Source organism: Papaver somniferum, chromosome 5 (genome assembly GCF_003573695.1).
Source record: "Papaver somniferum cultivar HN1 chromosome 5, ASM357369v1, whole genome shotgun sequence".
NCBI lineage: Eukaryota > Viridiplantae > Streptophyta > Magnoliopsida > Ranunculales > Papaveraceae > Papaver > Papaver somniferum.
This window is the reverse complement of record NC_039362.1, coordinates 189,734,394-189,754,137: the sequence shown is the minus strand read 5'-3', so window position 1 is coordinate 189,754,137 and position 19,744 is coordinate 189,734,394. Positions and strand designations below refer to the sequence as shown.

Below are 19,744 nucleotides of genomic sequence, written 5' to 3'. Positions count from 1 at the left end.
AAGTCAAAGAAACAGACAATTCTGGCTCAATCTACGATGGAGTTTGAATTGATAGCACTAGCAGCAGCTAGTGAAGAAGCAGGATGGTTGAGAAACTTGCTTTCTCAAATTCCTGTATGGGATAAACCGATACCAGCTATTATGATCCATTGTGATAGTACCGCGGCTATTGCAAAAGTACAGAATTGTTTTTATAACGGTAAGAATCGACAAATGCGTCGAAAGCACAGCACAGTTAGATAATTTCTCAAAACTAGTGTTGTACGTGTTGATCATGTTAGGTCGGAAGAAAACTTAGCTGATTCTTTGACGAAAGGATTAGCTATGGAAAAGGTATTATATACCTCTAAAGCCATGGGACTTTTTCCCACTAGAAGTTGAGTCATTTTGTGATGGATACCCACCTAGAAATAGGTTCAAAGGGAATAACGATTCACAAATGATATAGAGATAGAATCATGCACCTTTCCTATGACATGATATCCTGAAGCGGGTTAAGGTTGAGTTTTCTAACTCTTAATGAAGTCTATAGCTCTGTATAGAGTGGAGTACCAAGCTACAGGAGTACCTTTGATAGACTCACCTATGTGAATGAGAAAGTGTGGCCGCTTTCTATGAGAACATGGGAAGTTCTCTAGAAATTTCATTGAAACTGGGATAAGCACAGGGTCGTAATGTGCTGGCATTTAAGACTTTACTCTTAGTATAGTTGTGTGTGTGTGTTAAGTAATCTGTTCTCTCCATAAAGTTCAAAGACATGTGTTCACTCTGTGACAGAGTTCAGAGAATTTAATACTATGTAAAGGTTCAAAATCGAAAGATGCCTTTGCTTATGCACATAACTATACGAATCTTGCTCAATGATTTTAAAAATATAAGTGCGGGATTGTTGGGATATATGTTTTAAAATAATTCTTTTATACATTTATATCAACAATTCGAGCTTGGCCCAATGGTTAAGCATTTTGGGCCTGGAGGGTTAGGTCTCAGGATCGAATCCGTCCCCATATATATATATATATATATATATATATATATATAACATTAGTCCGGGAGCGGGGCCTTAGGAGGTCTCTTGAATTTGGAAAGTATTTTTGCTGTTTTTAAAAGATTTTTTCAAACCGTTTTTTACTGCACTTAATTATGTTTTAATTGGCTAATTATGGCATGATTTATTTGCCCGTTTTTTGACTGTTTCGAATGGAATTTTAATTGCAGCAATTAATCCAATTTATTCTCTATTAATCTGCATTGATTGCCTGGTTATAAAAACAGTTTTGAGAACATAAAGAAGATACAAGTTTTCACACTATTGATTTTCTGAGAATTAAGAGACCAAAAATACTGAGCAAGAATAGAGAGAGTAAAAGTGATCGATTTCTCATTGTGTGCGTGAGAGATCGAAAGAGAGTTTTTCTCGGCTGTTTTATCCTGGGGACGTTGTGAAAGAAAAGAACTGCTTGTACAAAATTCAAGACAAAGCCACGAAACGTCCTAAAAAGAGCGACCTGGTCGTGACTCAGCCGTCACTTTGTTTTTTGTCTTAATCTATATTTTACAGGTGTAAAATCGGCAATCGTTCCAACTATGAAACTGACACCCCTTGGATATGCAAACTTGCTATATGATGCATGGTTGCATACTTGTGACATGAATGGTGCTATCTTTTTATTTTTTTTTGTGATAGTAAAGAATTCGGGAAGACATTACCAACCACGAATTTTTCAAATGTGTACATGATTTACAACCACTTCTCACTGTGGGACAGTTGGAAGACTAACTGCCCGCCATAACAAATGTCCTACAAAATTGAAAAAAAATAAAAGTCACCAATTTTAGATAAAAAGTTTTCTTGAAATCTCTGCCATCTGAGAGCTCTTAATTGTATAAACTTAAAATTATTCCCTCTCCTTTCTCCCATTCTGGTACGGGCGATTTCCGGCGGGAAGAAACTTTTTGGGATGTTAGTTTTTCTTCTCATATCTACTTCTTTTGAAGTAGATCTGAGCAGTATTAGAGTTTAGGTTTATATTTAGGGTTCTATTTACTGTTTTCATAGGATTAGAAGTTAGGGTTTGCAATTTCCTTTTGATTTTGCCGTTTTCCAGTGAGATCTTCTTCCTGCCTTCCTGCAGTTTGACTGCACCTTCACGGCGTTTCTATCTACGTTTTTCGAAACATTCTTTAATAGCTATTCTATTTTGGTTGCTTTGTGGTTTAAGTTCTCCAACGTCAAGCTCCGGTCACCGGTATATGAAGCTCTCAGGTCAAGAATGAAGCTAAAATACTACTGTGTTAATGGAGTATCTCTTTCTAAAAAAGACATCTTATCAAATGGTCTGATTATATCTAAAAGACCATCCTTTACCGATTTAATCGGTTTTTCCATACTTGTAATTTATCGATTTCCGGTGTTTTTTCTCTTCCTCTTGTCGAAACACTCGGCCTTATACGTTTTACAGTATGTTTAGCTTGTGCTTCAATGGTGTATCGATGTTCTTAACCAGCCTGTAATCATGGTTTGCTATTAATGAATGAATCTTTTATAAAAAAAAAAAAGCTCTTAATTGTTAAAGGAGCTCTAAGAAAAGTTATAATAACACCGCTGAATTGGGGGCCCTGGAAAATAATTAGGGGCCTCTAGCTACAGGACAAAAAAGGTCATGAAAATGTAAATGATGGTTATCCCTTATCCCAATTTTTTTTAAATGGCTAAACTACTCCAAATCATTCGTGGTAATTAAGTTAATTAGTTTAGTTAGATTCAAATCAGATTTAGGGTTAAAATTTTGATAAAAGAAAAATTGTGTTTTTATGTTGTGGAGAAGAAGAAGGTGAGTTTTAGGGGGGAAACTTAGGGTTATTTGAAATGAGTGATTCTAGTGGAGGAAGTGATGTTGGTGAAGGTTTAAACAACACGCATGATTGTGTTGATGGTAATGGATTGGATATACGATGAAGACATGTTAATAGAGGAAGCTTTGAATAATGGTGCACATGAATATCTTATTGCTCAAAATGAAGGAACCAATCCTCAAAATGAAGAACTCGAAGCTCAAAACAATCAGGTAAACTTCCTATACTCTTCAAATTGTATGAATGATGCTCCAAGTTGACAATTCATGTACACTATGCAACTACTCAGAGTGAGAGTCTTTAAGTCGAGAGGGTAATAAACGAACGACTTTAAGGAGTCGTCAATTACTTGACACAACCTTTGACGACTCAAACCTGCGACTTTTGCAGGTTATCAAAAATCGTCAACCAGATGTGATATAATTGACGACTCCAGCTAGTTAGGTCACATAGAGTCGTTAACTTAATATGTTTAGAATCCAACTACTCTAAAACATTTTACTCTCTGAAGATGTTACTCTTAGGGTCGTTAATTTGGCATTCCTATATGCTGACGACCCTAGCGAGCCATTTCATAGTATAGTCGTCTTTTCATAGATCAAGGGTCGGCAGGAAAAACTTATAAAACCAAACGACCCTTCAACATCGTTAACGACTTCAAAAATCTGATATGACGACCCTTCAACATAGTTAACGACTATAACCATTTGACATGACGACCCTTCCTATTTTTTGAACAGAGAAAAAATTTTGTATCATATAGAGTCGTTATTTTCATAAAGGGGTCGTCAAACAAAGAATCGTTAATGCTTTAGAAATATATTGACGACCCTATCACTATTTGGGACAGAGAGGTGGTTCTGCATAAGACAGAGTCGTTCGTATTTAAAAAGGGTCGTCGAGAAGAATCGTTAGAGATTTAGAAATTCCTGGACGAAACTATACTAGGGATGAAAACCAAGTTTAAGGTCGTTATCTACTACACCCTAATGGTTAACGATTTTTCATCAATTGAACATGCATATCAAAAATCGTTAAGCAATAAAAAACCGTGGTTAACGACCCTGGAACTGTAACTGCAATTTTGCAGTTGAAAACCTAATTTTTCAATCAACAAATCAAATTAAACGCAAACCCAACTTAGATTAGGGGGTTTTAGTTCACTTACGACGATGAATCGGTGAGAATTTTTTTTCTCAGAAGTTGTTAATGGAATGGGAGACAGAGGGAGGGAGCGGAGAAGAAGAAGAAGAAGAAGAAGGAGGAGAAGAAGTTTTGATTGAAATGAAGATTGGGGCCAAGATTAGTGGTTAATGAGATTTTTAAGGTAGTTATTAGAGAAGGCTAAATTGGTGTTTCCACCAACATTTTAGAAACCCTCTATCTTTTATGAGGTGGATATAAATTGGATGAGGCCTCTAATTATTTTCGATGGCCCCCGATTAAGCTTTGTATAATAAGTAGAATAGTTGAAATTTTGCATAAGGAACCGGGTCAAAAGCGTGTATAGAAGAAAAGGTAATGCGTCAGGTTCCATTATTATGGGGATGATAAGGAAAGTTCGAAGTAAATGCTATTGGAGTCGGAAGCACTTGTATCCGCTGCTACTGCTAGCCTTTTCATTCATGAGAAAAGATAAAAAGGCAATGAAAACAATAGAGAATGAATTTAGCAAGATATATAGGCCGTGAATTCAAGCGGCAAATGATAAACATACGACTATATGATAATTTCCATGATACAATTAAGCCGCATAAAATATTAATAGTTCAGACAGAACTACAAAATACATTGGTGGTTTGAAACGAAATACACAATACAAAAGCAGGGAAGAAAACTTTGAACTCATGATGGATCCAATTGGCAATTTAAAACAAGTTAGCACTCTGGTAGTTAATAAATAACCTCATCCAGGAAAGCGATTTGGCCTACTGCAATTATTTTCGACCGAATGGCTTTGTGAAGCCGTAAAGGTTCCATCAGGAGATTGTACATCTGTGTTATAGGTATCCATCGATGGTTCACAGTCCTGTGCAGATACCATCTCTGACAAACCATGCGTATTTACAAATTTATAAGAGAAAAACCAAAAGAAATATAAGAAAATCCATATACTTACGTGAAAAAACCGCAGTGGTAATCAACACAAGGAATAGGAACTTGAGAAAAATACTGATGATCTTTGCCATAACTGACTAAATGATTATTATTTCTTCTTCGGTGAATCGTTGATCGATACTAGGTTTTGTTTCTTGAATAAGTTTTTTATTTTTTTATTTTTTTTATACGAAAACACCTTTTCATTACTAAAAGTTTAAGCACATAACTTAAAGTGACAGATTGTAATCAGTGGATACTAGTTTCCTAAGATCTTCTGGGAAATTACAAGTGAACTAACTTATAACCTATATTAATAGGACGAGTACGATGATTCAAATATTCTTAAAAAATGGGTAGTCGTGCTTTGGTCGTGTTCCCAACCATTGATTTTAAAATAGAGAATGATTTCTAAGAAACAGCTCCAACCTGATAGCGAGTTACAATAATGCAAGTAAATTCAAAATATGCATTATAGTGGTCGGTATTTTCTATCCTTGCATTTCTAGTGTTTGCTTACTAGCATTGGTATATAATCATACCACTCTATTATTCTTAAGAGTTTGTAGTTCCAAGCTAACGGGAGCATGAATAGGATGAAATCGAAACCCCTTTAAATAATTATTGGCGTATGGTTGCCAACTGTTTTGTTGGTGTTAGGACATGATGGGGGATAATGCTACGAAACCAGACCAAATTAACAAAATATTTTTTTGAGTTTTTTTTTAAAAAAAAAAAAAAAATTTTAATGAGTTAATTTGTTTGACAAGTACAAATTAAATTTTGTAGTTTGGGGAAGTGACATTAAATTTTTTTTTCCCCTTTTTGGAGAAACAATCTACTGATCTAGATATTAAAATTGAAGGTAAACAGTCAACAATGGAAAGAGCAGAGAAAAAAAGAGGCAAATATAAACAATCTCGAAAGACTACCGGAAGAATGTATATCTGACATCTTAGAACTTAGACCCAAGGTGGACACATATATACTGTGAAAGTACTACAATTCCTATATTTATACTTCGGTTGAAAAAAAAAAATACAAACATATTGTGGAAATTTTATTGTAAAGTGTCTTCAAGAAAAGTACCTACGAACTGTGTTTAATGTTGCGAATTTTGTCAGTGAAATCAGCTGAAAATTGTGTTGGGCTGCAGACTTTTGTTGCGGATACCAATCAATAATGACCTAAGTTCTGGTGAAAAATTGGCAGTGATTTATGATCTCACGGTCGACAGTTCACGATCTGCTATATGGTGGCCAGTATCATCAGTAAAGAGAGATAGATAGATAGCAAGCAATTTTAACTTGAGCAATGCTAGGTTGACCGCAAGTTTACACCGTGGAATGTACCGGGAGGAAGTGAAGGGCACCCATATACGCGTTCTTAACATCAAGATGGTGAATAGTCAAAATTTTGTAAACCCTCTCCTCCCACGGTGTAAACTACCGTTTATCAAGAAAAAATTTAGTTTTCTCTCCCTCGGCGGTGCCCGACACCAGGATCATTTCGCAAAACCAACTGGCAGTCAAGCAAGTTCTAAATCCAGTGGACCAATACTAAACCTGAGTGCGCAACATAGGAGGACTGGTCTAATCATAGCAGCTCACTTTCCAGAGTTTAATCTCGAGGACAATGATGTTTTGAAGAGGATAATGTCTTGTCCCTTTTTAGGGAGGAGTGATACGCTTACCGAGCTGTATCCCGATCTTTCATCCCGATAGTGCAATCGACGGTTCTGGCAGCGTTCTTAGTATCAGGTTTTTGCTCGGGACTCTTTCTCGGGCAAGCTATCATTTCTCCTTTTTAGGGGCTCCATAATGATGTTTCCTAATGACATTAGTTAAGATAATGATTATATATATATATTAAATTCAGGTGGATAAGATGACACCTGGTGTAGATAAGATGACATGTTGAACAGTAAAGTGATCAGATGATTATGATTTAGGATGTTTTGCAACAACAAAAATAACAAGCTGGGTTACTGTAAACTACAGCCAATTTTACGTGAAGGCACCTCAACTATGCCAGAAGGTTAAGGTGCATTAGAAAAAACCTTGTCATGGTAGCCCAGCGTTGAGGACTGCGGAAAAACAATTCAGTTTTTTGTTTTAGTAGTAGGTAGGAGAGCACACCACTGCTCTCTTAAAATATGTATTTTCTCAGCTGGCCAACCATGTGGCAAACATGTTTAGAACTCCTAATAATAATATGATGATAATATATATATATATAGTAATAATCAGCAAATGTGATACGCGTTTAGTGGCAAAAGATAAATGTTACAGTTCGATACGTGCACGTCTTCTTGTAGACTTGTCTATCTATATCTGTATATATGCCAGCCAGAAACCATCTAGATAACAAAGAACCCAAAGCAAAGTCAACAATGGGAAGAGCAGAGATAGAAAAGATGGTGGAAAAATCAGAAGACATTAACAATCTGGAAAGACTACCGGAAGGATGTATATCTGACATCCTATCTCTAACAACACCGGCAGACGTGTGCAGGTCTAGTCTACTTTCAAACCTTATCAAATCTGCTGCTGATTCAGATGTTATCTGGGAGAAATTTCTGCCGGCCGATTATCAGGAGATCATTTCAAGAGCATTTTATCCTTTTCCGTCAGCTGCCGCAACATCTAAGAAAGAGTTATATTATCGACTGTGTGATGACCCACTTCTCATTGATGGTGGTCTGAAGAGCTTTCAGTTGGAAAAATCTAGTGGAAAGAAATGTATCATGCTTGGAGCAAAGGAGCTTGCAATTGATTGGGGAGATAATCCTCACCACTGGTATTGGCGAGGTTACCCTGGCTCCAGGTTTGCTGAGGTGGCCGAACTGAAATGGTCATGTTGGCTGGAAATCCGCGGGAAGCTCGAAACTCGATTGCTGTCACCTGAGACCTTCTATGCAGCTTACCTTGTGCTGAAGTTCAAGCAAGACGTTTATGGATTTGATGACGAACCTATAAAGGCCAAAGTCGAAGTCGTTGGAGGAGCTGGTGGTGACACCAGCCAAGAGAGACTTATCTACTTGAGTCCCAATGGTGGCAAGGATCAGTATGTTGCACGGAAGAGAGGAGATGGATGGATGGAGGTTGAGATGGGTCATTTCTATAACGAAGGAGGACCGGACAACGAGGGCGGGGAGGTGCATATGTCTGTGATTGAGACTGAGAATTTAGAAGCCAAGTATGGCATTATTGTGCAAGGTATGGAACTTAGACCCAAGGCGGACACATAAATACTGTAAAACATGGAAATGCACTTCATTGTAAAAATGTATCAAAAAAAGGTTATTGCTTAGTAATTGGCAGTGATTTGTGAACTATGTCTAGCGTGTGAATTTTGTTTGTCAAAAGGGAAGCTGTGAATTTTCTTGGGCTTGTCAATAAATTCGCCAGAATCAGTTAGTTATACGGAGTTCACATTCTCAACTCAGAAACAGGCAAAACCAGTTCACAGGAAAAAGAAGAAGAGAAAAACTGAGCTGATGATTCATGGGCAAGGGTGCTCAGCCGGTCAGTGAGAATTTGGTATGTGGCCTGTCATGCAGTATCATCAGGAAAGAGAGCAAGGAATTTTACTTCTATTGATTTATTAAGAAAATTTTATTTCGAAACTACACCAAACCTAGTTATCAGAAGCCGAGGGCAACATGTCAAACAGAATCAGGGTCGCATAATCCATCAGTATGCCTTTTAACATTTCTCCGTTGGTACCTTGGGAATAACATCCGCTCAATCTTTTTTTCTGCTGCACTTTCAGATTTAGCCTGCACATTTACAATATACGTTTAAGTAAAAACAAAAATGTAACCAGTATTATCTTCAATTTTCAATCATGTCAAAGAAAAGAAAAGACCAGTAAGTGTTTTGCTCTCATCAGTAGATCCAATAAAATCTGACGACTTCTTTACTACCAACTCTTTTTGAAATTTTACGAACTGAAAGTGTGATGCTTTTAACAAAGCACTATAAAATGATGTACCTGTACTCCAAACAAGATATACGTTATGTAAGTGAAGTTAATTAGGTCCATACCCGAGCTTTAAATGGAATTCGAAGAGTCTGAACCTCAGTCCCTGAAAAAACCCTCACATCCATGCCGAGACTGTCCACTCCAATAAGATGAGCTCCCTGCATAACATAAAAGCTTTTCTCCGATTAGATCTCGAAGACTCTAAAGAAATAAATAGCAAGTTAACATGTCAGCGTAAACACTTTAAAGCATCTACACTATTAGCATATACATTTAAGTAACATTGAAACATGACCGCCATAAAGACATAAAAATTTCATGTGTTGCTCTCGAGAATACAATGAAACAACATTTTACATTAGCCACTCACTCCTTAATTAGGATACTTGCCAATAACCCTTAGGAACCACTTAGAAAGTATTTACCTCAACATTTAAGCCTTTCTTGCGACAAAGAGTTTTAAGTGCAATGTCACATGCCATCCCCTTACCACTGAAGTTCTTTATGATTTCTGAAGCACTGTGTGCGAGAACATCTGCTCCAGCATCTTGGAAATCTTGCACACTGATTAAACACTGCAGAATATCAGAAGGTATGATTACAACCAAACTGTTAAGATATATGCAATAAAAAACAATATTGAATTCTTCACAGCTTGGAGACAACACCAAGTTGCCTACCAAAATTATCTGTTTTTTAATCCATTATACGTGGAAAGATGATAAAAAAAGTTGTTAAGATCCAAATGCAAGTAGTTGGGCTGCTCTGACTGTGCAGAACCTTGTTGCATAGGATGCCTGCTATAAAGCCAGTACCTAGAGGTTCCAGCTTGGAACCATCCTATGTTAAATATCGTCTGGAATAACCATTCAATCCATCACACAGTTCTTACAAATTTCTCATAGTTGAACAAAGATGTTACGGCTGCTAGTGAGCTCAAAATTTAAGGTTGGATGGTGGATGGTTAAATTCCCCATCTGACACTCAAGTGTCAACTTGGAGAAGACGGACTGGATCTTGTTTTTCCTTTGGCTCATCTATTAGGAAAATCGTCACCAAGATAACACAAGATACTTGCCTGAGCACCATACACAGAGAACAACTCCATTCTCACTATCTCCAATTTGTATAGCGTCGAACTGAAGTTCGATCCATGATAGTTAGAGTTAAAGCCCAAGGGTTCACCATCTTCACAAAAGATAGACAAAGTTAAATGACTTAAGACAGGCATGGAGAGGCGAGATACTCGATCTCAGAAAAATAAGATGAGATTATTACAAAGGCCTTTTACCAGTTAAGCTATAAGCTGCAGCTATTTGTTGTTCTTCCCCTTCAGTTTCTGGTTCTTCTGCACATCATATGTTGAATTTAAAGCCCTAATCATCATAAACATAACTGAATTAAGGGAAACTACAGTAAAAAAAAATAAAAAAAATAAAAGGAAATGTACGATATATAAACTACAAAGGAATCATTCCAGACTACACCAGTGATGATCCCGAATAAGGTTCTTTAACTTGAGGAGATTTGTTTACCCAGACATTGATTCAAGATGTCACATTTGTTATCCTGATCCTGAAGATATTCCAAAAGGGTAGGTCTATTTTGGACTAGGTTTCCTAGATTGGGAGTACTGCCTCAGATTAGATATTATGCAAGGAACAGCAAATGAACTTATAACTTCATACATATAACCTTAAATTTCACAGTAATAAAGCTTTCTTTAACATCATTTTGTTTTGAGCACCGTTACTTATTTTTTTCTTCTTCCCTAATTTCATTTGTCAGTGTAGGCAAACTAAGTTCAGTAAGTGAAACCCAAAAAAAAAAAAAAAATTGTGCAGGCAACCAAAGTTTAGTTAACGTTACACCCAAACTAGCACAGACAGGATCAGTATCAGACCTGCAACCTTCCACACAAAGAGTGATGCTCTCAGCTGTAGCTTCAATAGATTTTGAAAACTCTATTAGAAATTCAGAATAGGGGGCGGAATACCTTTCCAATCGGAGAAATCATCGCTTTCGCTGTGAAGCAGCCCTCTTAAATAAGATTCTTCATCCAAATAAGCAGGCCTAAGGCACCCCATGATAGACAGCCCATTCCCTGGGTAATCCATCCTTCTTCTGATCTTCGTATTAATTGCCTACATAAAATCAAAGATAATACCTTATTACGAAGTTGCAAATATTCCCAAATAATGAAAATTCGAGTGCTTCCAAATTATTTGAGGTAGGGACACTGGCAGCAAGGAAAATTTTCCACCTCACAATCATGAATATATTAACGAACATGTGAAGTGTGGAGATGTGTGTATTACGACAAGTGTGGCCAACGTACGCGACTTAAAAAATGAATTAACAAGCAGTTTCAATTAAAAATTAAGTCAATCTTGAAGCCTTTCACACAATTGCAGCGAAAATATAATAGAAGTTGGGTATGATGATCTTAGCGCAAAACTATTAGTCTATCACCTTTGTCAAGCAGTTTGCAAAATAAATAGGATGAACCCGACGAGAGCGATTTGATCTTCCCCAGTCCGCTGGAGTGTCTGAAACTTCGAGACCCAAAGCCTGTTTGAATAATAAACAATGAGGAACACCAAAATATTAAGCTGAAAAGAAGGTTTCATGGTGGATGAAGCAGTTACTGACCTCAAAATGATCGGCATAATAACTTATATCATCAATATTGCCTGTGTCTCCAATACTTTTATCAATATTCACCTGGGTTGGAATATCCCTCCCAATCAAAACGTTCTGCAAATAAAGGACCAATATCAAACTAGCTGCCTTCTGCTTCCATACGAACCGAAAAACATTAAATAGAAGGGAAATAGGTTACCAATTGGCGGTATACTAGGGTAGATTTCTTGGAGTAAACATCCTGATCAAAAATTTGTTCCTGAACTATGGGGATTATACAAGAGGCGCACACACATTATCAGCACAGCCCAAAATATACGGGGCAAAAAGAACCTCCCTAGTGAATATGATTAAACATTCCTAAATAGGGATAAGACCTAGCATTTGATTGAAACCATTCAAAGTTCTTTGAGAAAGAAAAGATAACAAAAAGTGGGTCGATGCCCCAAAACAAATGCGACCAGAAGACCTATTATCTAATGCCTAAAATCAAGGCTATTCATTTTAATTCCTCGTGAATCACATCTAAAAGCATGCATAGTTTTCTATACTAGTTTCAACCACAATAGGAAACCTAAAAGAACATAGATGTGTTTGTGTACTCACCACAGGATTAATCGCCCCCTGATCTCGCATGATGTTTTCATCATCGTAAATTTCAAAAAACATATCTGCAAAATTGAGAAATAAAGTAGCCTTTTACACATTGCATGGTTTGTTTAAGAGTAAAAACGCTATAGTACAGGGACATTTTGAAAGGAAACAAACCAACCTCCATTGTCATCAATAAGATATTGAAACTCAGCCCATGAGATATGCTGATGCGGTTGAGAGTGGACTGCTCCCGGAAATACCAACAACGCACTGCTATTAGCCTAAACAAAAAGAAGCCAGCTTTGTCTTTTATCACCATAATTCAAAAAATTGAAGCCTTTGTACTAAATTCTCGATTTTCAGTAGCTTTGTCTTGAATTGCATAAACAATAGTTTCCACAATTTAAATCACACATTATTACACAAATTTATTGAATTTGGGTGAATGTTACTCATTTAGTATTATTCATAAAGGCAACTAAAAACTGGGAGACATACATAAATTTCAAAAGTACGGTGAATCTGTGAATGTGTATCTGATAACTGAATGTATATATGGAATGTCAAACTTAAGCATTACAGACTCTTAAAGGTCTATAATAAAAAGTTCAGCGCTCACCTCAGCGGTTGTCCTTGCTATTTCAGCAGGAGTAGGCAAAGTCTCCTTTTTTCTTTCGTTGACTTTAATTTCTTCGAGAGGATGATATCCTCGACTACCTGTGTGATTCCATGAATCCGGAACCGAATCTGAGTAATCCGCAGCAACCCATACTTTGGACAGACAATTATCTTGTCCAATTGGTAACCAATAATGGTATTGCTCGGCTCCAAACATTGGGTTCTTGCATCTAAAACTAAACAAAAAGAGCAATTACACTCCGCATTTCTCTAATAACAATAAAATTTGAAAATGAAACTGAAATCATACCTAATGTTAATGGAATCGGAAGATGTTCTTCTACTGTCAAATGAATGTTTAGGTAAACTAAGAATAGAACCACCAGATGACATTGGATTATACATAACCTCCATATGTCAAGCAATTTAGTCCCTCTGAAAGAAAAAGAAAAAAACACCATCAATCAATCAATTATAAATCAAAAACCCACAAAAATATATGCAGACATCAAGGTTTTTGTTCATAATTTTTTTGATATATCATGAATCAAATTAAACATGCAGAAAACATTTGATCCATCATCAGAAATCAAACATTTTTAAGAAGTTTCATACTGTACTGAGAATAAGAAGAAAGATCATAGCTTTGTATGCACAACAATGGATCTACGAACCCACCAAAAAAGAAACTAAAATTCCAAAAGTTCCAGTATGAATGTTCGAATCTATGTAAGGAAAATTCTAGAAAAAGTCAAAATTTTGAAGATCTCGAAGTGGGTACTAAAGAGAAGAACTCAACTGGAGAGAGATAGAGTTTTTAGGGTTTTAGCCTGGTTTTCTTTTTCTTATGTTTGAGGAGGCAAGAATCTCAGCTCAGTCTAGTCTGTCAGAGTTGAGAGAAAATGTGTCCTTTTTTCTTTAACCAGTTCTATTCTGTTCAAAATTTTCAGCGAGTTGTAGTGTGCGGGGAAGTGGTGCTGAGCTTGGACCACGACCTATGAGTTGCACTCATCATCCTTATCGGATATGTTACAACGGTGGTGGAGATAAGCTCGAATAAAAAACACTTTCCAACTACAACTATTGGTTACATTTTGTATATTGTTATTATTAGTTGGGTCATAGTTACCTTGATTGCACTAGGCAATCTAAACTTTAAAAACTCAAGGACATGTTGTTTACATGTTGCGAGGAACATTGGATTGTACTCTATCTTGTCATTGCTTTGTGCTTTGGCACATTCTGATTTTGAAATCAGTTTGGCCCTATATGTTTGGTCCTCTCAGGTATTTTGAAGCTGTTTTTAATTCTATAGGTGAAAATTTGATATGCAAGAATCGGTGGAGATACTATAACATGGATAGATACTATAACATGGATGACTGTTTTATGATTTTGAACAACCTATATAAGATTTTTCGATTAACTAAATCGGCTTTATCAATATAAGTTCGAGGTTAGCCTCTTTTTCGGAAAGAAAAAAAAAACAACATTTTCAATTTCTTCTCAAAGTTCATTTTAAGTTCTTAAAAACTAAAAAAACAAATCAAAATGCTAAATCACATGGCAAAATGAAGGGAAAAAAATCACTTTTCCCTTGACCAGTCGAGACTAATTTCCAAAATTCCATAAACTAGCATCAACAAGAGTCATTGACTAACGGACTCATTTACTATGATATATATCTACTCCCTCCGTTCCTTTTTAATGGCCAGTTTTGTTTTTAGAGAAATTTAAGGAAGTTAAGAGAACTAATCATTAAAAGTGGTCCTCATGACACTTGTCAATAAAAGAAGTGAAGTGAAATGGTCCTCATGACACATGTCAGCAAAAGAAGTAAAGTGAGATGGTCCACATGACACTTATCTTAAAAAGAAGTTAAAAGAAAAATGGTCCCAGAAAATTAAAGTAACATTTGACTTTCCCAATTAAAAAAACAGCTTATTTTTTTGAAACATTTATTTATAGAAAAAAGTCTATTAAAAAGGAATGGAGGGAGTAGTTTTCAAGAAGACGGACTAAAATGTTCCATTAGTTGTTTCCGGAGGAGGAAACCAAGTACATTGATGTTTCATCTTGTCGAGGAGCTGAAGACAATTTGCGGATCTTCTCCTCTAGCTGCACAAACAAAATACATGAATAAGGTGGTATGTCTCAAGTTATAGTTTTTTTTGTGCTGATGATGAAAGAGAAGAATGTTTATTACCTCTATGATTTTCTTGAAAACCTCTTTTACGCGGTTGAACTCTTGAACGATCTTCATCAACGCCGTTTGACGCCTAAGGATCAATAACACAGACAAGTAGAAAGGTGAGGAGAACAAGAGAAGTAAGTCTTGAAACACAAAACCATCTCTAGCTAGCAAAAAATTTCAAACTAGATTAAAAAAAAAAAAAAAAAAAACACTCTTACCCAGCCATGTCATTTCGCTCACTAGCATGGCGGAATTCATTACAAGCTAGCGTGATTTGATAAGATCTAACACTGCAACACCAAGATAATCAAGTAATTAAATGAATACACCATATATGCTTAAACACACACTATGCCTAACAGCTAAAACTAAAGATGTTCAATGCTATATAGCTCGCTGAATCCTCCTAGCTAATACATATATCATTTCAGTTATTATATCGTGCAGCAGCAGGCATGGTACCTCACGCTGCTTCCTTTAAGACGGTGAACGTAGGATTCAACTTTTTGGATTGTCTGTGATTCCAAGTCAACAATTCTCGGCATTTTCTTAAGTTCTTCTATCCTGCAGCGAAAACAAAATTGTCAAAATAAGCTGCAAACTCTTGCAGCAACCAAAACACAAGAAATTTATTACCAGAGTCATAATGTTAAACCATAAAATGTACACTTACATTGTTGGGTCTATATTTTCTAATATTTGCTTTTCTATTTCATCAATGAACAATTGCACCATTTCCGCGACAAACCCTGGGTTATCAGCTTCTTGTATTCTCTTAAGCTGTTCAAATTGTGTATCCAGAATTTTCTGCAAAGAAAAAACACACAGACTCCATAATAAAATGATAGCTGGTAACCGTATCAAATGCAATCCAAGTATAATTAAGAAGAGAAAAAATCTACTACCTCCTCGTATTTCTTAGCCAGGAAACAATCTAGCTCCTGTTTAAGGGCCAAAGCTGCCATAACTCTTATATATCTTTGAAAGAAAATGAAGATTATTACGAGCTATAATCTACAAGAGAACTCTCAGATTTAGAAGAAGAAAAAATTTGATACTATGAAAACGATTTTGGAGCAAGAAAATATTGTAAAACGATTTTTATGACTATATAAAAAGAAAGTGTGGACACCGATGATATCCCTAGTAATTAATATTTAAGATCATGTATAATTAAGGCATAATGTTCTCTATTTAAGGAAGTAATTACCTATATTTAGTGAGTGCTAGAGTTATCATTTTAGCTAGCACCATGTTTGTTTGCATCTGACTCGATGTCTGGGTCTAAGTCAATCCCTGACTCAACACAAATCAGATGTCAGATCGTTTGTTTTGTTTTTGTTTTTTTGAGTAATAACATATTTTAGAGTCAGATTTTACTCGAAAAACAAACATATTGATTCAGATCTAGATGAGTCAGGTGATTTCAATAGGATCTAGGTGAGTCGGATCGAAAAGAAAAAATGAAAAAACATGGTACAGGTTTCTTTCTCAAAGGGGAGGTTTGAGGGTTCGAACCCTCATATTAGCATCTATGATGCCTCCTTAAAGATCAGAAAGTAACAACAGCAACAGATAAATGAAAGAAAGAGTTGAACAACCAAATTTCATTTATCATGATTATATTACCTTCATTAAACTAATTTCCGTCTAATAATATACATCCGTTTAAATTTTAAATGAATGAATGCAAAAAGAATTCCTATACTCAAAAATTAGAATTCCAAGTTACTGCAATCTTCAAGGAGAAAGTGATCACAGAGCTCATATAGGTCACATCTCGGCCGAAGAAACTAGATCAGCGTTGACAGTTTGATGAGGATCATCACTGGCTTTTAATAAAGAACTAAGTTGCGCAAAAAAATGTGTCGTATGAAGTACGTCGTGTCCCTGGTTCTTGCCATCACTGTCCTGAACTGATAAATTACAAATGGTGGTGTGAGAGGAACAGGAAAGTCAGCGAAAGAGAATGAAAAAAAACAAAAATTAGCGAGATAAGCTTACCTTCGTGAGGAATTTCCATATCAACCAGAGCAAGTAAGTTGTTTGCATTTCTAAGAGAGCTGATTTCCTTCAGCAAAGTGTTCACATCGAGAATGTGGGGAAAAGCCATGCGTAATGAACACGTGAACTCATTGAAACTTTGAGGCAATGGACCAAGGAACTTAGAATGAAGAAACGTCAATTCTGCATCAATTAGACAATTCAAAAGATTCAGGGGAAATGAACTGAAATGTGTCAACCAATCCAGGATTTACAGAAGGACTAAGTAAATATTCACCATTCAAGCAGTTGGAGGCAACGATTGGTTTTTGAGAAGCAGATATTGCATCAATCACCTCTCGAAAGCCGCGAGTTTTCCTGTTCTGTTCATCTTCAAGATCTTGAAGCTCCCGCTGTAAGTATAATCAAACAATACGATACACGAGTTTATCAGCAAGCACTTATAAGATGCTCTGCTCCAAATCCAGAGGTGCAATTTCGTTGATCTGCCTAGTGTCTTGTGTGGGTAAAGTGGTTAACTGCACCATTTATCGATACTTATGTCATTCTAGTGCCCAACAAACATGAGGTTCTACTTCTTCTAGACAAGTGGGTCAACAAAAATGAACTTCCTTACCTCGAGGAGATTCTTGTCCTCCTTTGAACTCGTCAGCACAACTCGTACTGCCTTAGGTACCCCCCTTCCTTTGTCTGGGACAACTAAAGGTACAAGATCATCAAAAAGCTCTCTCGACATCTGCAGATGCCAAATATATTTAGAATGTAATTAATAAAAGCAACCACTGAAGCACCAACTTTTAGTGACTACATTAAAAGTAGAGCAAACTACTATCAATAACCGAAATCAATACTCTTGCAAATTTTTCCACCCAACAATATTCTTGTAATCTAATATACCTTTACCACAAGCTGCACTTGACGTTCATTGCAAACATCTATGCTCATGCATGGCCTTGAACCATAAAGCTCAGCTCCTAAGATAAGTTTCCTCAAGGAACTGATAAGCGCTTCTGCAGGATTTTCCTTATCTTCAGACCCATTGCTCTTACTCTTGGTAACACAAGCATCCCTCCAGTGCATAACTCGTGTTTTAATTCTTTTTGTGAAAATCTCATCAGCAACTGACGGGGTTGAAGAGGAATTTACTGAATATCCACTGGAAGGATTTGCATGTCGACCTTTGGTGAGAGATTCTTGAACTCTAGACAGGTAAGAGATTCCTGTATAAAAACATAGAACATCTGTTTAACCATCGCATGAAAACGAATGCGCTTACATCGGAAAAACCAAATTCATGTGGCTCTGAACCTTGAATATTCCCAATATTTTTTGGGAAAACAAGTTTGAGAGGTTTTGGCCACACAGTTTTACAAAAGATTCTGTTCGGCCAAAAGATCTTAATTATCGCCACGGAGAAAGAGAATAAATTCAATGTAAAACATGGCTTTGGAGGTAATTGCCAACAATACAGCAAAGTAGCGAACTAAATTTCTTTGACCCTTTATTTCATTCTTCTGATATAGGCAGCAGGTTTTAGAAACTCTTCCGTAGGATTTCTGATTCTGATAATGAACCCCAAAGAATACGAACTCAATTATAAGGATAGAAAATTCAGAATCAAGTGAACGCTATGTGTTACTTGAGCCGATTGTCGCCAACCTGAAAATGCTAAATCTTGGACTACCCGAAGCCCACTTAGATGCATAAGCATCAAGGCATCGATTTTTGGCTGGAAGCTATGACTGTGTGAATTAGAAAAAGATTCTAAAGTTATTCGTTCAGCTTCTCAATGAGCAGTTTAAGGTCTTTTCGTTTTTCATCAATAGTAAAACTACAAACAATCAAATATTCAAGTGGTGCGAGTATGATATATGAACATACTAATTGAACCATAAACCTAATAGGCTAATACAGTTTAGTGCCATTCACCATCAATTCAACTGCAACGTATAAAACACATGTAGTGTCATGTATCAAATTTTATGTTGTACCAAAACCTAAACCAGAGATCTGTGTAGCTAATAAAAATATCCTTACCATCATATACGCAGACATTGAAATCAAAGCCTTCGTTCGCCAATGCCGTCAATTGCGATGTTTGACACGAAAAGGTGTATTGTGGCATTCCTAAATTCAACTCATCCCTTGGGAATAAATGAAAATTGTACCTGTAAAAAACAAAGGGTTTCTACTGAAAATTCAAACTAAATAGTGAAAAATCAACAAATTTAAATGCAAAAAGAAAGAAAGTTAGGCACAAACTTACGGATGAGCGACAACTTTAGTAGTACTACCAGTAGATTGAGTTAGGGTAAAAGGGCAAACAACAAATTGCAAAAGCTGAAACCTTTCTGCAGCATCTTTAGATTGAAGATAAGAAATTTCAGGTGTATCAAGAAAAGGAAGAACCTTGTTACATGGAGACGAAGAGATAACACCAGTTTTCTTAGATGATATAGCTATAAAATCTGAGTTTTGTATATGGGTTTTCAATTCTGAAAGTGATTCTTTGAAATTTGATTTTGTAACTTGTTTTATACTCCAATCCTTCCATTGTTGTTGGTTTGTGTTTGTGCAGAGAAAACGTCTCTGCAACAATTTTGCCCTCATTTTTTTTCTTTTGTTTTCAGCTCTTTTCTGTGAACTGTAAAACCATTCAAGGAGGTTATTTCGAGAAGAACTACAAGGACGGATAGCTGAAACCGACAGTAATTGGGATACCGTAATAGCCGTGTATAAGTACATGTACGG

At 36.3% G+C, this 19,744-nt stretch overlaps 3 protein-coding genes and 1 long non-coding RNA gene across 14 annotated transcripts; 1 reads left to right on the top strand and 3 right to left on the bottom strand.

Moving 5' to 3' along the window:
• Window positions 1-7,230: 7,230 nt before the first annotated feature.
• LOC113284035 (F-box protein PP2-B10-like) lies at window positions 7,231-8,457 on the top strand. Its single transcript, XM_026533433.1, has one exon. The coding sequence runs from the start codon at window positions 7,295-7,297 to the stop codon at window positions 8,201-8,203; it is 909 nt and encodes a 302-aa protein (XP_026389218.1). The 5' UTR covers window positions 7,231-7,294; the 3' UTR covers window positions 8,204-8,457.
• A 72-nt stretch (window positions 8,458-8,529) lies between these two features.
• Window positions 8,530-13,776, bottom strand: LOC113284032 (uncharacterized protein At3g49140-like). 8 transcript variants are annotated; one of them, XM_026533427.1, is made up of 13 exons: window positions 13,595-13,776; window positions 13,106-13,230; window positions 12,797-13,025; window positions 12,356-12,458; window positions 12,190-12,254; window positions 11,593-11,697; window positions 11,413-11,511; window positions 10,937-11,084; window positions 10,232-10,288; window positions 10,019-10,128; window positions 9,366-9,515; window positions 9,003-9,098; window positions 8,530-8,734 (listed from the first exon to the last, which is right to left on the bottom strand). In XM_026533427.1, the coding sequence occupies exons 2-13, from the start codon at window positions 13,207-13,209 to the stop codon at window positions 8,621-8,623; spliced, it is 1,380 nt and encodes a 459-aa protein (XP_026389212.1). In that variant the 5' UTR covers window positions 13,210-13,230; window positions 13,595-13,776; the 3' UTR covers window positions 8,530-8,620. The 8 variants fall into 8 exon arrangements, 7 of the variants coding, with proteins under 7 accessions (XP_026389212.1, XP_026389209.1, XP_026389210.1 ...); XM_026533424.1 differs by having other exon boundaries at window positions 12,797-13,031; window positions 13,411-13,775; XM_026533425.1 differs by having other exon boundaries at window positions 12,797-13,031; window positions 13,470-13,775.
• A 1,010-nt stretch (window positions 13,777-14,786) lies between these two features.
• LOC113284036 lies at window positions 14,787-15,274 on the bottom strand. Its single transcript, XR_003327881.1, has 3 exons — window positions 15,208-15,274; window positions 15,002-15,074; window positions 14,787-14,913 (listed from the first exon to the last, which is right to left on the bottom strand). It is a non-coding gene; the product is annotated as an uncharacterized LOC113284036 (long non-coding RNA).
• A 1,307-nt stretch (window positions 15,275-16,581) lies between these two features.
• LOC113284033 (poly(A)-specific ribonuclease PARN-like) lies at window positions 16,582-19,617 on the bottom strand. Of its 4 annotated transcripts, none has more exons than XM_026533429.1 (7): window positions 19,260-19,617; window positions 19,031-19,161; window positions 17,891-18,213; window positions 17,610-17,729; window positions 17,271-17,385; window positions 16,994-17,176; window positions 16,582-16,905 (listed from the first exon to the last, which is right to left on the bottom strand). In XM_026533429.1, exons 1-7 carry the CDS (start codon window positions 19,601-19,603, stop codon window positions 16,763-16,765), a joined length of 1,359 nt encoding a protein of 452 aa, XP_026389214.1. In that variant the 5' UTR covers window positions 19,604-19,617; the 3' UTR covers window positions 16,582-16,762. The 4 variants fall into 4 exon arrangements, with proteins under 4 accessions (XP_026389214.1, XP_026389217.1, XP_026389216.1 ...); XM_026533432.1 differs by having other exon boundaries at window positions 19,031-19,181; window positions 19,260-19,392; XM_026533431.1 differs by having other exon boundaries at window positions 19,031-19,181; window positions 19,256-19,345.
• Between the last annotated feature and the right edge of the window lie 127 nt (window positions 19,618-19,744).

What these genes read in the sequence shown, in the direction of transcription:
- LOC113284035 (XM_026533433.1), top strand. Translation starts at nt 7,295, where the DNA reads ATGCCAGCCAGAAACCATCTAGATAACAAAGAACCCAAAGCAAAGTCA.
- LOC113284032 (XM_026533424.1), bottom strand. Translation starts at nt 13,209, where the DNA reads ATGGAGGTTATGTATAATCCAATGTCATCTGGTGGTTCTATTCTTAGT. An exon ending in TGCAGCTTATAGCTTAACTG is followed by an intron (nt 10,129 to 10,231) that starts GTAAAAGGCCTT and finishes TCTTTTGTGAAG; the next exon opens with ATGGTGAACCCTTGGGCTTT. An exon ending in AGAAAGGCTTAAATGTTGAG is followed by an intron (nt 9,099 to 9,365) that starts GTAAATACTTTC and finishes TATGTTATGCAG; the next exon opens with GGAGCTCATCTTATTGGAGT.
- LOC113284033 (XM_026533429.1), bottom strand. Translation starts at nt 19,603, where the DNA reads ATGAGGGCAAAATTGTTGCAGAGACGTTTTCTCTGCACAAACACAAAC. An exon ending in ACTAAAGTTGTCGCTCATCC is followed by an intron (nt 19,162 to 19,259) that starts GTAAGTTTGTGC and finishes TGTTTTTTACAG; the next exon opens with GTACAATTTTCATTTATTCC. An exon ending in TGCCTCCAACTGCTTGAATG is followed by an intron (nt 17,177 to 17,270) that starts GTGAATATTTAC and finishes TAATTGATGCAG; the next exon opens with AATTGACGTTTCTTCATTCT.